At 34.6% G+C, this 16,876-nt stretch overlaps 1 protein-coding gene across 1 annotated transcript in view; it reads left to right on the top strand.

Moving 5' to 3' along the window:
• The window catches only part of LOC142336105 (uncharacterized), a 211,573-nt gene extending 204,141 nt beyond the window's left edge, over positions 1–7,432 (top strand). Inside the window, exons 20-23 of the mRNA XM_075384652.1 lie at positions 327–527; positions 2,750–3,003; positions 4,758–4,989; positions 6,781–7,432. Coding sequence (XP_075240767.1) covers positions 327–527; positions 2,750–3,003; positions 4,758–4,989; positions 6,781–7,070 — 977 coding nt within the window. The 3' untranslated portion in view covers positions 7,071–7,432. The remainder of the gene's footprint in view (positions 1–326; positions 528–2,749; positions 3,004–4,757; positions 4,990–6,780) is intronic.
• The last annotated feature ends 9,444 nt before the right edge of the window (positions 7,433–16,876 follow it).

Here is a 16,876-nt window from a genome sequence, read left to right as displayed (position 1 = left end):
CAACATACAGCTGTGCTCTGTTAAAACTGTTCAGATCAATAGTGTAGTTTTGCCACGCTTTGCTCTTATCTCCATTTTGATCTCAGAAGTCGTCAGACATCAACCGTACAATTTTCGAAATATGATAGCAATAGATTTTGCACACAGTTGAAACTACAGTTGATGGTAAAAGATTTAGTGAAACGCGCAAACATCCCATTTTTTCTGTAATTATTGTAGTACGTACATATTTATGGTTTCGTTATTTTCATCTAAAACTTTGTTGCCCGTCATTTTTTCGAGATGAAATAGCTGTCAGTCTAACCCATTGCTTTATTGTTGAGCAGCCTCAAAATACGATGCAGAGAGATCGGTATCGCCTGTTCCGAAGAGAAGCAGAAAGGAAGAGGGAACCAGAGGAGAAGAGAAAAGAAGGAAGAGGAGATCTAGAAGTGTGGAGGAGTTCTCAGATGAGGTAGTAGAGGAGGAACAAGAGAAGAGGCATTCGGAGAAAGAGCGAAAGAGGAAGACTTCAGAAGACAGAAGAGGTATGCTAAGTTGATCTTCTTTCCTGCAGCTAGTGAATAATGATATATGATATTACATCTTCGAATTCATTCGTGTTTCTTGTGAGAAATCATTGGTTAATTATGAGGTTTTTACAGCTATTTTTAATAGTCGCGAAGTATTTACACAATGTGAGTGTAATAGTTTTCGGTAAGCTGTTTTTGCGCTGGTGTTTTCTGCTTCTCGGGTTTTGAGAGTTGATAAATTACGGTGCACTGGTTGTTGCAGTCTAATCAATGTGTTTTTAATTGCTTGTTAAACAAAGTTGGTGGAAATTATTTCTAGTCCCGTTACTATTTTTAAATACCATTTTTACCTACTGATATGACTTTTCGCCCACAGATTGGGATAAAGTGGTAGAGCCTGAGGGCTTTAAGTTTCTGTGGGTTTCTTATCAACAACCGCCAAGCGATAGCGAGGCTATTATTGATCTCATCGTAGTTTTTAATAGCCGCCCTCATCTTCTCAGCCGGCTATTATTGCGCTCGTATTTTTTTTTTACTTCGTCAAACTTTTTTTCGCTTTACCATTTTGCCGCTTTTTCGACATTTTGCGTGAAATCTTTTTGACTTCTCTAGGCTAGTTTCTCTCTTCTCTCATTCTGCTAAAAGTGAATTTGAACATCAGTTGCTAAGCAAAGCAATTCAAAATGAACAGACTTGGTATAAAAAATTGAAGTCAGAAATAGAAACGGGATAAACCCATAAAGCCCAATTTTAGATGCCCGCTATTTGAACGTCGTTCCTATAAGTCTTAGTTACCACCTCTAATGCTTATTGGTGTTGATAGTAGCCCCTGTAGCCTCTCTCTAAGAAACAGAAGTATGTTCAACTACGAAATGCCATCAAAATAAATCGGACTTAAAAAATATTTTTGTACAAAAATCTTTTTTTTTCAATATATTCTATTCGTTCAATCCCAATCATGCTTATTGGAATCAACGGCGGCTATTTTCCGGCAATCTGCCGGGTATGTTTAAAGTTTAAATTGTATCACTATTTGACTCGTTTCCGGTATTCTATCGGCTGTTTTTTTTTAAAGCTGAAGCAAGTTTGTTCATGACTTGTACTTTTGACTTTTGTTTTCGAACACTGAATTCTATCTTCGAACGTAGACTTCTGTTTTCGAACCCTGGACTGTAACGGTAGCTTAGTTACTAGTACATAGTCAGTAGGTACTGCTGATAATGTTTAAGGTCGAAAGGTCATTTTGAGAAGTTTTTTGCCATAACAGTCCTTCCCTATCCCAATTACAGAACCCGTCGCCTATCTTTCCCCCCACCTACGTAGCTACCCCCTCCCCCCTCATGCCCCACCTTCCTCTCCCACGTACCCCTACATACGTAACCCCCCCACCCTCCTACCTGCCAACTCCCCTACGCCAACTCACACCCTCTAAGTAAAAAAGTGGGTCTGCTTTTTTCAAAACACTAGTTCTATTAGCCATTTAGTTTCTTCTTTTTCTTTGATGTTTCCGAAATAGGTGGAACACCAGCTCTTTCTTTGATATTTCTGATTTAGAGATTATATTACACGACTCTTCGAGTTGTTTCCGGTATTCTACCGGCCATGTTTTTTATTACTTCGTGTCCATCAATGATCCTTGCGACCATTTGACGTTTCATTTATAATAACTTCTACCGCTTTGCAATTACATTTGTTTGCTTGACGTCATTTCGCACTCTGTTCTTCAGTTTTTTGGTCAATAGCTTAATGTTTTTTATCATACGTGACTTGTGTCACTGGAAAATGTCTTTTTAACCGCTTTAATTTTAATTATTTTAAGATTATATCGGTAATTGAATTTCAATTGAGAGCAACTATCATAGAGCCCTATTGCTTATAATGTCTCTATTATTTGATGCATTTTTGAAGCATTTTTTTCCGAGTATCTTCTGGCAGGAAAAAAATCTTATTGTCTTACTTTTTGCGCTCTTGCGTACTCGATTATTTTCCTTTGTTTTAATTTCTGTGTGTTGTTATAACAGTTCTCAACAGTATATCTCGCGGCTATTTTCCGGCAATCTGGTGGCTATGTTATAGCTTTGCTAGTCTCGATGAGTGAGATTTGTCGAAACTGTTGAGGAGACGTAAATTCATGGTGTGAGGGTGGTAGTTCTGAGAATTTGTTGACTCTCAACCCCATCCTCATCTTTGCAATAAGTGAAGTATATCTTAACAGTGAGAATGTTGCTTTTATTTAGGCCCCGTTTCATCTGCTGTAGTCACTCACTCCTCGCGTGATCAGAACCCTAAGTCATCGGACAGTAAACATCGCCGAAAATCAAGATCTCCACCGCGTGTAGTGGATAGGGAAGACAGTAACGAAGTTATATCGGGAACAACATCTAAATCCTCAGCTGGTAGAAGGAAAAACAGGAAACCTCGTGAGAATAGCAGATCCCCAGTTGATAGCAGGAGTCCAACACGCAGTCCAGTCAGGAAACAAAAGAACAAGGTTTGATTTTGACGTGTAACCTTTGCGTTGAACTGTACCGGCTGTTTTGCTGATCTTATTGTATCAAAGTGTACAATCTTACGAGTTGGCATATTCCCGCAAAAACGGCAATCACTAAGTTGGGTAATTTTATAATTACTGTAGAGCAGGTAAACATTGATTAATTTCCATTGGCAGCAGACGGTATTTCTCATGACGTTACATGTTAGGCTCTAATGTTTGACATTATATTGCATGCGTTGTGATTCGGCTACCGACTTTTTGTCTGAGCATTTAACTTTTCGTCCTCAAAACGGGACAAACAGGTAAAACCCGAAAAGCATTAAGTTACTGAGCAGACAGAGCAGTTCTCTTAGAGCGTTACTAGTCTCTGTGTACAAATCACCGGAGCTACTAAGAAGACATAAAATCATGGTGTGAGAGGCTGTGATTTTTGGTGGTTTCGACCCTGAATTGTTCTCAAATGAAGTTTATTAGTCCTGCTGGTCTTTTTACGAATCGAAGAGGAGTATTGGTACTCTACGGGTCTTCTACTTTGTATTCTACATTCTCTTCTGTTTTCAAACATTGGACTTTAACAGCAGCTTAGTTTGTAATGTGTAGTAATTAGGAACTGTTTGTAATATCCAAGGGGGAAGAGGTCATTTTGAGAGTTTTTGATCAAATCCAGTGCCTCCTTATCTAAACTACAGATACCCCCACCTACCTATCTAACTCCCTGCCCCCGGTCTCTCCCCTGCCAACCTAACACCTTCCCTTTATCTACCTCCACCCACTTAACCTGTCGGTTCCGGTATTCTAATGGCTATGTGTTATATATGTGAGCTGAGCGTAGCTATATTGAGGTGATCTTGATTTTTTCCGTCGTCTGATGCTATTTTTCGTTTTACATTTGTTCGGGAACATTCTTTTGCTTAACTCTTTAGCGACTTTTTGTCGCTCGATTTTCTTGCTTTTTGCGTGACCTAAATTTAAATTGCTCGAATTCAGAAATAACGTCTGTTGCTAAAACACCCTCAGAAATAACGATTGTAAGATAAAAAAAAGTAAAGGAGACCGGATTTTTCTAACTCTGGATCTGTTTCTTTCTGTGATTTCCAGTACGCAATTCAATTTCGCAGCTATTCCGGCAGTCTGACGGCAATGTTTCATGCAATTCGTATTACCGAATTTTTGCCTGTGTTTTTTGGTGTGACAGTTTGACTTTTCATTAGCAAAGACAGGATAGAAAGCTAAAGCACGGAGGTCGTTAAGTTCCTGAGCAGTTTTCTTAGAGCCTTACGCCTTACTAGTCTCAATGTATTGCAATTCACTGAAACTTTTGCGGAGACACAAATTCATGGTGTGCAGGATGGTTCTTAAAGTTTGAACAACCCATTACCCCTTACTCCTCCTCTGCTACCCCATCTACCTCATTCCTCATGCAGCCCCACACAATCGACACTTTCCGACCACCCTAAACTCCACTCAACCCCTGCTTCATTTCCCCTCAATTAAGATTAGGGTAGCTTTCCTAAGCCGCAACCAGCTACCGGCGAAACCAACCAACCGCTCATCAGTCGCAACTCGCGTTAAGCGGTTATGTTTGTTTTGTGACTCTTATTATGAAGAACTTAACGGAATGCGACCAAGTGTTGCTTGACGTTTTCGAAACAAACGCCTACTGTTTTTCCTGGAAAAGTTAGGAAACGCATTTTACATCAGATGAAAATTTCTGTCTTATTGGGCACTCAATAATGCATGTTTCGTTTCAGAGGAGTTCGCATTCTCCTGGGCCAGTGCAGCCTATGAAACGCAAAGTAACTGCTCTTCTGCCTGGTGAGCCGTCTGCTAAGAGGAAACCTTCGAAGCGTATCGAACCAATAGATTCAGGAGCTGAGGACGAAAAGAACAGCCGAAAGGGTAGAGAGCCGAAGAGGAAACAGGAACGAAGAGATGTCTCACCTCCACCCAGGAATAAAGCGGGATCTCATTATTCAGAAATCAGTTAGATTTTTGGAGGATTTTTATTTGTTTCGGCGGAGAGCCACTAATGATAAAAAAAATTATTAATGATCTATATACGTTTCTAATGAATTCTAATCGTATAAATAATGTTCCAAACCTCAGAATTCCAACCCTACCTCCCTACTTTTACTGTTTTGGTCCAATTCATATTTGGGAGTCAGTAACGTTATGGGAGCCTGACTTTTTTAAGTCATTTTAGCAGGTGGATATCATATCAAGTAGTATCATTGACAAGATGTTGAAATGCTGAATCCACATTTTAAAAGTAATTTTCAAAATTTTTTTTGCTCGAAAATAAATTCAGGCGAAAAGTTTTTCATTTTTCAAATACGATTGGATTGAGTCAATTATGAAATTTATATTTAGCTACGAAACTTATCTGATCACGGTGAGGTCGATAAGCTATATATGACCAGGTTAAGATATGAATACAATCAGATTTAGAGGTCCTTTAAATTGTTGAATATTAGTTATTAATAGCCGCCCTCATCTTCTCAGCCGGCTATTATAGCGCTCCTATTTTTTTTACAATTCAAAGAATTTGAATTGTATTGGGGCGCTGTCTTTTTTTTTTTTAAGATCTGTTCACACATTTTCATGATTTTTGAAGTCAAATTGGAGTGGTGATTTTGGTCACGCCGAAACAGGAAATGGAGCGAAAAAGCAAGTGGTTTTGCGGCGTGAATTTTTTTTCGCTCTAATTTTAAAGTAGAGTGCGAAAACGGTGTTTGAACAAAAATTCGGTTTCTCGGTAGTGGTTTTTTGTTCACATGCGGCAATTTCACTCTGATTTTTACTGTTTTTTTTCGATTTTTTGGATCGGATTTTTTTTGTAAATGGTTTTCCCAATCCATTTATAGTCTGTTCTCGGTCTAGTTTTCTGTTTAGTCAATGAAAATTCTTTGAATTGTACGTCAGGACTTGTCCTGCTATGTTTTTTTACTTCGTCGAATAAAAAAATGTTTCGCTTTACCTCATTTTGCCGCCTTTTCAACATTTTGCGTGAAATCTTTTTGACTTCTCTAGGCTAGTTTCTCTCTTCTCTCATTCTGGTAAAAGTGATTTTGAACATCAGTTGCTCAGCAAAGCAATTCAAAATGAACAGAGTCAGTATAAAAAATTGAAGTCAGAAGTAGAAACGGGATAAACCCATAAAGCCCAATTTTAGATGCCCGCTATTTGAACGTCGTTCCTATAAGTCTTAGTTACCATCTCTAATGCTTATTGGTATTGATAGTAGCCCCTGTAGCCTCTCTCTAAGAAACAGGAATACGTTATGTTCAACTACGAAATGCCATCAAAACAAATCGGACTTAAAAAATGTTTTTGTACAAAAATCTTTTTTTCAATATCTTCTGTTATTTCAATCCCAATCATGCTTATTGGAATCAACGGCGGCTATTTTCCGGCAATCTGCCGGGTATGTTTTTAGTTTTTGTCACTTGGTAGTTTGAGGCTATGTTTTAGAAGTTGCTGACATTGTGATTTATCTTGTCGAGGTTTTGCTGGATTTTGTGATAATAATCTTTGGCAAATTTCGTAATAACAATTTTTGTACTGGAGTTTTTTTTGTGGACAACTTATTTTAATGTTTAAATTACCCTTTGGACAAGTCTTCAGGTCCTTTCCTGGAGTTGATTTCGGCTCAAAGTACTCAAAATTGTTGACCGTCTCATTTGTGCTATACTAAATAAAAAGCAGATGTAGATATGCTAAAGTGAATGCAATTTGGAATCCATTTTTTACTTTATCTAGGTGGATTTTATTTAGGTGGATCGGAATCAGACGTCAGATCCTATAGAAGTCGTTCATCTTCGCGTGAACAGCCGAAACATCGTCACAAGCGTGATGTTGACCATGCACCGGTTGCTTCCAGATCGGCAGCTGTGAGTCACAACTCAAGTCGACGACATGAAAAGAGACCCGAATACGACTCCAGAAGTAACGACAGATTCAGACGTAGAGGTGATAAGTACTCCAGGTCAAGATCGAGATCCAGGTCCCCCTACAGAGAAAGCAATGCCTCATATCATTCCAAAAAGGAAAAACGAAGAAAATGATTGGTTGCTGCCTAATTACCTAAAAACTGATCAAAAATGAACTCGCAATGATTAACGTTACTCTGTTAATATTTTGATTTTTGAAGGACTATAAGTTATACTTTCTTATGTGTTAGTTACAAATACTGTTTATCGGTATTTTTGAGAAAATTCACTATTTTCAAATGTATTTAGTGAACAAGTTCTGTGGTTTGTCAAATATTCAGATTTTTGATTGACAAAAACTTTAATGAGAGCGTGGCCCTTTATAGTACCAAAGAAAACGAATTACCACTTATATAGACTGAACTGTCGTTAGAAGTCAATGTATTACGTCTAAAGTATGCTAACCTAGGACTCCAGCTTAATTCAGTTTTTCAACAGTCTTTTTTATTTGAGTGGAGCCTTTAGAGCGTCAGGGTGAATTTGACCGCGATTTGTAAAAATGATTTATCAGTGTACAAAACTTCTGGTTAGGAAGGAACAAATCGCCCTATAAGACGCCAAGACGATAGAATTATTACAAATTACTGAATCAGCGTTTATTTGTTTGTGTCTTGTGGGTTGGTTTTGACGATTAGTCTAACGATATGACTTCCTCTCCAGTGGATTTTTTATACTTTATAATTTAGCTCACTATCACCTCTCTGAGATCAATTGATACGACAGCATGCAGTACTGTGATTTAATTTGAGAACACTTGGAACAATCGATGTATGCTGTTCTCAAGCAAAATTTAGCCATAGTAATGGCTCTATTTGGGGAGGACGCGGGTAGAGCCTAACGGGTGCACAGCAGAATGCCATAAAATGAGATCCAAAGAGGAATTATACAAAATAAGTATACAAAATAGCGTAACGAAGGCCAATCCGTGGTGGCACCCCCACCCCAACGGAGGATTTTGCGGCCACAGAAAGGTCGAATGGAGCTCAACGAAACGAGACCACACCCCATAGATAAACAAGTAACGACAACTATTTGGCATTTCTTACATTTGCTGTAATTCCAAATAATCAGATTAAAGGGCCGATCAAATTCAAGCATTCGTCTCTGATTCTCATTTTTTCTCATTCGAATCTGCGGCAATTCGGCTCTAATTCCCTGCTCTAGTACAAGGCAACCAGACGACAGTCTCAAAAAATAATCGGACTAAGGATTCTCATTAGAAATGTTCAGTTGCTAAAAAACTTTGATAGCCAGTTATCAACGGTAATATCTTTGATACATAAATTGAACAAATAAATACACAGAAAAACTGTTTAAGCCACAGAACTCCCAGTTTGTTGCAATTTTCTACACAATGATCTTAAGTACCGTAATTTTTTGATAATGTTGGCTGATAGCAAGCAGTTTTTAGTTAGAATAGTATTTTGAACTCCTGTCGAAACCAGTTCTCTATTTGGGTCTTTCCCATTATAGCCCCCCCCCCATAAAATTAGAACTCCCCATTATTGTATAATTACCATGATTGGGGGGCTTTAGGTTATCTGACCACTAAGCTGGGGGGATATCATGGGAAAGACCCCATTTTGTACAGTTTTTTTGAAGTCTCTTTCTTTTTATTTTCTGTGGTGTTTAACTAATTTGGTTGAAGTTATGATGTTTTCCTGGCTCCTGTAAACATACACATTATTTATAAGTCATGGGCTTCCCTGGTTTCCAAAAATAAAATTGCCGTTATCTTTTAAAACTGATTTTCAGGCTAAAAAGGCATGGCATAAGAACGTCTGTAGTGGCTTCTCGATGATGCACTCATTTTTGTAACAAATTGATGGCTTATAATCGTCTCGTAAGAGACCATTTCAATTCAAAAATTTAACTGATTTGTTCGATAACTAAACGAGCTATTCTATTTTTTTCAGAGCTAAATATTTTTTTTTGTTCAATTGCTAATAAATTGTGATAACAAGTTACCAACGGTAATATTTTTGACCCCTAAACTGAACAAATAAATCAACAGAAAAACAGATTAGGCTACATAACTCACAATCTGTTGCAATTTTTTACAATAATCTTAATTGCCGTAATTTTTTGATAATGTTGGCTGATAGCAAAAAGTTTTTAGTTAGAATAGTTTTTTGAACTCCTATCGAAACCAGTTCTCCTTGTTCATTTCACTTTTTTTTCTCGAAACATTTTATATTAGGAATCACTTTAGCTTAGACTATATTGTCTAAGTCCCTTACGCCACTTTAACTTTTCGCGCATTGTTCGCAGATTTTTGAGCAAGCCAAATAGCTCTCATGCGGAAACAATAGATTTAATCGAATAAAAATTCAAGTATCAGTGACAATACTTATATAATTTCACAATTTTCTTGTCTTCAATTTTCATTTTTCTCCAGTTTTTTAAGTATTTTTCTTTTATTTTATGTGGTGTTTAACTAATTTGTTCGAAGTTATGTTGTTTTCCTGGTTCCTGTAAACATACACATTATTTATAAGTCATGGGCTTCCCTGGTATCCAAAAGTAAAACCGCTTTTACCTATTAAAACTAATTTTTACGCTAGAAAAGCATGGCTTAAGAAGGTCTCTAGTGGCTTCTCGATGATGTAATCATTTTTGTAAACAATTTATAATCAAAGTTTTCCTTTTCTATGTGTGATGGGTTATAATCTTCTCGTAAGAGACCATTTCAATTCAAAAATTTCACGGATTTGTTCGACAACTAAAAGAGCGATTCTATTTTTTTCGGAGCTAAAAATTTAGTTTTGTTTCAAGTTTCTTAATTTGTTCTTACAAAGTAAAGCCTGAGATGGATAAAGACTTAAACAGTTTAAAAGATTGGATGAAATTTAAGGTTATAAGAACGTTGACGGTTTTTCTGCAGTGACCAAAATAGGTAGTGTCGCTTGAATTCGTCAACTGAGTGAGTTAAATTCGCACAAAATTGCTGCTCATTCTGTCGTGCTATATAAAAGTTCGCATCGTTAAGTTATTGGTATGAGCTAAGTTTGTTTTTTTTATTTTTAGAGAAAATTTTACTATTTAATATGGCATATCTTGCATTTGTTGTAATTTCAAATAATCAGATTAATTGGCCGATCAAATTTAGGCATTCGAATCTGATTCTCAATTTTTTTCTCATTCGGGTCGGCGCCAATTCAGCTCTTATTCCTTGCTCCATTACAAGGTTACCACACAAAAGTCTCAAAAAATAATCGGATTAAAGATTCTCATTAAAAATTTTCAGTTTCTAATAATTTGTGATAACCATTTAGCAACTGTAATACGTTTGATTCTTAAATTGAACAAATAAGTCAGCAGAAAAACAGATTAAGCAACAGAACTCTCAATTTATTGCAGTTTTCTACAAACAATAATATTATGTGCCATAATTCTTTGATAATAATTGCTGATAGCGAATAGTTTTTAGTTAGAACAGTTTTTTTGGACTCCTGTCGAAACCAGTTCTCTTTTTCATTGCGCTACTTTGTCTGGAAGTTTTTATTAATGAGGAATCGCATTATCTTAGACTATTTTGTCTAAGACACTAATGCCACTTTAATTTTCGCGCATTGTTCGAGATCTTTGAGCAAGCCAAGTTGCTCTCATGCAGAAAGAATAGATTTATTCGATTAAAATAATTCAGTGACATTAATTGTAATATGATATCTCGTTCTTTTTAACTTTAAGTTCTTTTCTTTTGTTCAAGAGTTTTCTTTTTTTTAAAAAATTAATTCTTGTCAATTTTTGTTGTGTTTGACTACTTTGATTGAAGTTATGATGTTTTCCTGGCTCCTGGCAAACACACATTATTTATCAGTCATGGGTTTCCCTGGTTTCCAAAAGTAAAACCGCTTTTACCTATTAAAACTAATTTTTACGCTAAAAAAGGCATGGCATAAGAAGGTCTCTAGTGACTTCTCAATGATGTAATCATTTTTGTAAAAAATTTATAATCAAAGTTTTCCTTTTCTATGTGTGATGGGTTATAATCTTCTCGTAAGAGACCATTTCAATTCAAAAATTTCACTGATTTGTTCGATAACTAAAAGAGCGATTCTATTTTTTTCGGAGCTAAAAATTTTGTTTTGTTTCAAGTTTCTTAATTTGTTCATACAAAGTAAAGCTGGTGATGGATAAAGACTTAAACAGTTTAAAAGATTGGATGAAATTTAAGGTTATAAGAACGTTGACGGTTTTTCTGCAGTGACCAAAATAGGTAGTGTCGCTTGAATTCGTCAACTGAGTGAGTTAAATTCGCACAAAATTGCTGCTCATTCTGTCGTGCTATATAAAAGTTCGCATCGTTAAGTTATTGGTATGAGCTAAGTTTGTTTTTTTTTTATTTTTAGAGAAAATTTTACTATTTAATATGGCATATCTTGCATTTGTTGTAATTTCAAATAATCAGATTAATTGGCCGATCAAATTTAGGCATTCGAATCTGATTCTCAATTTTTTTCTCATTCGGGTCGGCGCCAATTCAGCTCTTATTCCTTGCTCCATTACAAGGTTACCACACAAAAGTCTCAAAAAATAATCGGATTAAAGATTCTCATTGAAAATTTTCAGTTTCTAATAATTTGTGATAACCATTTAGCAACTGTAATACGTTTGATTCATAAATTGAACAAATAAGTCAGCAGAAAAACAAATTAAGCAACAGAACTCTCAATTTGTTGCAGTTTTCTACAAACAATAATATTATGTGCCATAATTCTTTGATAATAATTGCTGATAGCGAATAGTTTTTAGTTAGAACAGTTTTTTGGACTCCTGTCGAAACCAGTTCTCTTTTTCATTGCGCTACTTTGTCTGGAAGTTTTTTTTAATAAGGAATCGCATTATCTTAGACTATTTTGTCTAAGACACTTATGCCACTTTAATTTTTGCGCATTGTTCGAGATCTTTGAGCAAGCCAAGTTGCTCTCATGCAGAAAGAATAGATTTATTCGATTAAAATAATTCAGTGACATTACTTGTAATATGATATCTCGTTCTTTTTAACTTTAAGTTCTTTTCTTTTCTTCAAGAGTTTTCTTTTTTTTTTAAAATAATTCTTGTCAATTTTTGTTGTGTTTGACTACTTTGATTGAAGTTATGATGTTTTCCTGGCTCCTGGCAAACATACACCTTATTTATCAGTCATGGGTTTCCCTGGTTTCCAAAAGTAAAATCGCTTTTACCTATTAAAACTAATTTTTACGCTAAAAAAGGCATGGCATAAGAAGGTCTCTAGTGACTTCTCAATGATGTAATCATTTTTGTAAAAAATTTATAATCAAAGTTTTCCTTTTCTATGTGTGATGGGTTATAATCTTCTCGTAAGAGACCATTTCAATTCAAAAATTTCACTGATTTGTTCGATAACTAAAAGAGCGATTCTATTTTTTTCGGAGCTAAAAATTTTGTTTTGTTGCAAGTTTCTTAATTTGTTCATACAAAGTAAAGCTGGAGATGGATAAAGACTTAAACAGTTTAAAAGATTGGATGAAATTTAAGGTTATAAGAACGTTGACGGTTTTTCTGCAGTGACCAAAATAGGTAGTGTCGCTTGAATTCGTCCAACTGAGTGAGTTAAATTCGCACAAAATTGCTGCTCATTCCGTCGTGCTATATAAAAGTTCGCATCGTTAAGTTATTGGTATGAGCTAAGTTTTTTTTTATTTTTAGAAAAAATTTTACTATTTAATTTGGCTTATCTTGCATTTGTTGTAATTTCAAATAATCAGATTAATTGGCCGATCAAATTTAGGCATTCGAATCTGATTCTCAATTTTTTTCTCATTCGGGTCGGCGCCAATTCAGCTCTTATTCCTTGCTCCATTACAAGGTTACCACACAAAAGTCTCAAAAAATAATCGGATTAAAGATTCTCTTTAAAAATTTTCAGTTTCTAATAATTTGTGATAACCATTTAGCAACTGTAATACGTTTGATTCTTAAATTGAACAAATAAGTCAGCAGAAAAACAGATTAAGCAACAGAACTCTCAATTTGTTGCAGTTTTCTACAAACAATAATATTATGTGCCATAATTCTTTGATAATAATTGCTGATAGCGAATAGTTTTTAGTTAGAACAGTTTTTTTGGACTCCTGTCGAAACCAGTTCTCTTTTTCATTGCGCTACTTTGTCTGGAAGTTTTTTTTAATGAGGAATCGCATTATCTTAGACTATTTTGTCTAAGACACTTATGCCACTTTAATTTTTGCGCATTGTTCGAGATCTTTGAGCCAGCCAAGTTGCTCTCATGCAGAAAGAATAGATTTATTCGATTAAAATAATTCAGTGACATTAATTGTAATATGATATCTCGTTCTTTTTAACTTTAAGTTCTTTTCTTTTGTTCAAGAGTTTTCTTTTTTTTAAACAATTAATTCTTGTCAATTTTTGTTGTGTTTGACTACTTTGATTGAAATTATGATGTTTTCCTGGCTCCTGGCAAACATACACATTATTTATCAGTCATGGGTTTCCCTGGTTTCCAAAAGTAAAATCGCTTTTACCTATTAAAACTAATTTTTACGCTAAAAAAGGCATGGCATAAGAAGGTCTCTAGTGACTTCTCAATGATGTAATCATTTTTGTAAAAAATTTATAATCAAATCTTTCCTTTTCTATGTGTGATGGGTTATAATCTTCTCGTAAGAGACCATTTCAATTCAAAAATTTCACTGATTTGTTCGATAACTAAAAGAGCGATTCTATTTTTTTCGGAGCTAAAAATTTTGTTTTGTTTCAAGTTTCTTAATTTGTTCATACAAAGTAAAGCTGGAGATGGATAAAGACTTAAACAGTTTAAAAGATTGGATGAAATTTAAGGTTATAAGAACGTTGACGGTTTTTCTGCAGTGACCAAAATAGGTAGTGTCGCTTGAATTCGTCAACTGAGTGAGTTAAATTCGCACAAAATTGCTGCTCATTCTGTCGTGCTATATAAAAGTTCGCATCGTTAAGTTATTGGTATGAGCTAAGTTTGTTTTTTTTTATTTTTAGAGAAAATTTTACTATTTAATATGGCATATCTTGCATTTGTTGTAATTTCAAATAATCAGATTAATTGGCCGATCAAATTTAGGCATTCGAATCTGATTCTCAATTTTTTTCTCATTCGGGTCGGCGCCAATTCAGCTCTTATTCCTTGCTCCATTACAAGGTTACCACACAAAAGTCTCAAAAAATACTCGGATTAAAGATTCTCATTAAAAATTTTCAGTTTCTAATAATTTGTGATAACCATTTAGCAACTGTAACACGTTTGATTCTTAAATTGAACAAATAAGTCAGCAGAAAAACAGATTAAGCAACAGAACTCTCAATTTGTTGCAGTTTTCTACAAACAATAATATTATGTGCCATAATTCTTTGATAATAATTGCTGATAGCGAATAGTTTTTAGTTAGAACAGTTTTTTTGGACTCCTGTCGAAACCAGTTCTCTTTTTCATTGCGCTACTTTGTCTGGAAGTTTTTTTTAATGAGGAATCGCATTATCTTAGACTATTTTGTCTAAGACACTTATGCCACTTTAATTTTTGCGCATTGTTCGAGATCTTTGAGCAAGCCAAGTTGCTCTCATGCAGAAAGAATAGATTTATTCGATTAGAATAATTCAGTGACATTACTTGTAATATGATATCTCGTTCTTTTTAACTTTAAGTTCTTTTCTTTTGTTCAAGAGTTTTCTTTTTTTTTTAAATTAATTCTTGTCAATTTTTGTTGTGTTTGACTACTTTGATTGAAGTTATGATGTTTTCCTGGCTCCTGGCAAACATACACATTATTTATCAGTCATGGGTTTCCCTGGTTTCCAAAAGTAAAATCGCTTTTGCCTATTAAAACTAATTTTTACGCTAAAAAAGGCATGGCATAAGAAGGTCTCTAGTGACTTCTCAATGATGTAATCATTTTTGTAAAAAATTTATAATCAAAGTTTTCCTTTTCTATGTGTGATGGGTTATAATCTTCTCGTAAGAGTCCATTTCAATTCAAAAATTTCACTGATTCGTTCGATAACTAAAAGAGCGATTCTATTTTTTTCGGAGCTAAAAATTTTGTTTTGTTTCAAGTTTGTTAATTTGTTCATACAAAGTAAAGCTGGAGATGGATAAAGACTTAAACAGTTTAAAAGATTGGATGAAATTTACGGCTGTAAGAACGTTGACGGTTTTTCTGCAGTGACCAAAATAGGTAGTGTCGCTTGAATTCGTCCAACTGAGTGAGTTAAATTCGCACAAATTTGCTGCTCATTCTTTCGTGCTATATAAAAGTTCGCATCGTTAAGTTATTGGTATGAGCTAAACTTGTTTTTTTTTATTTTTAGAGAAAATTTTACTATTTAATTTGGCATATCTTGCATTTGTTGTAATTTCAAATAATCAGATTAATTGGCCGGTCAAATTTAGGCATTCGAATCTGATTCTCAATTTTTTTCTCATTCGGGTCGGCGCCAATTCAGCTCTTATTCCTTGCTCCATTACAAGGTTACCACACAAAAGTCTCAAAAAATAATCGGATTAAAGATTCTCTTTAAAAATTTTCAGTTTCTAATAATTTGTGATAACCATTTAGCAACTGTAATATCTTTGACTCCTAAATGGAACAAATAAGTCAACAGAAAAACAGATTAAGCAACAGAACTCTCAATTTGTTGCAGTTTTCTACAAACAATAATATTATGTGCCATAATTCTTTGATAATAATTGCTGATAGCCAATAGATTTTAGTTAGAACAGTTTTTTTGGACTCCTGTCGAAACCAGTTCTGTTTTTCATTGCGCTATTTTGTCTGGAAGTTTTTTTTTAATGAGGAATCGCATTATCTTAGACTATTTTGTCTAAGACACTTATGCCACTTTAACTTTTTGCGCATTGTTCGATTTTTTTGAGCAAGCCAAATCGCTCTCATGCAGAAAGAATAGATTTATTCAATAAAAAGAATTCAGTGACATTGCTTGTAATATGATTTCTCGTTCTTTTTTTAATTTTAAGTTCTTTTCTTTTGTTCAAGAGTTTTTTTTTAATTCTTTCTTGTCAATTTTGGTTGTGTTTAACTACTTTGACTGAAGTTATTGTTTTTTTCTGGCTCCTGGCAAACATACACATTATTCATCAGTCATGGGTTTCCCTGGTTTCCAAAAATAAAATCGCTTTTACCTATTAAAACTTATTTTTACGCTGAAAAAGGCATGGCATAAGAAAGTCTCTAGTAGCTTCTCGATGATGCAATCATTTTTGTATCAAATTTATAATCAAAGTTTTCTTTTTCTATGTGTGATGTGTTATAATCGTCTCGTCAGAGACCATTTCAATTCAAAAATTTCACTGATTTGTTCGATAACTAAAAGAGCGATTCTATTTTTTTCAGAGCTAAAAATATTGTTTTAATTCAAGTTTCTTAATTTGTTCGTACAAAGTAAAGCTTGAGATGGAAAAATACTTAAACAGTTTTAAAGATTGAATGAAATTTACGGCTATAAGAACGTTGACGGTTTTCTGCAGTGACCAAAATAGGTAGTGTCGCTTGAATTCGTCCAACTGAGTGAGTTAAATTCGCACAAAATTGCTGCTCATTCTGTCGTGCTATATAAAAGTTCGCATCGTTAAGTTATTGGTATGAGCTAAGTTTTTTTTTATTTTTAGAAAAAATTTTACTATTTAATTTGGCTTATCTTGCATTTGTTGTAATTTCAAATAATCAGATTAATTGGCCGATCAAATTTAAGCATTGGAATCTGATTCTCAATTTTTTTTCTCATTCGGGTCGGCGCCAATTCAGCTCTAATTCCTTGCTCCATTACAAGGTTACCAGACAAAAGTCTCAAAAAAATATTAGGATTAAGGATTGTCATTATAAATTTTCAGTTTCTAATAATTTGTG

Source organism: Convolutriloba macropyga, chromosome 3, assembly GCF_964194025.1.
Source record: "Convolutriloba macropyga chromosome 3, txConMacr16.3, whole genome shotgun sequence".
Lineage (NCBI taxonomy): Eukaryota > Metazoa > Xenacoelomorpha > Acoela > Convolutidae > Convolutriloba > Convolutriloba macropyga.
The sequence above is the reverse complement of the archived record's forward strand: the minus strand, read 5'-3'. Positions and strand labels throughout refer to the sequence as shown.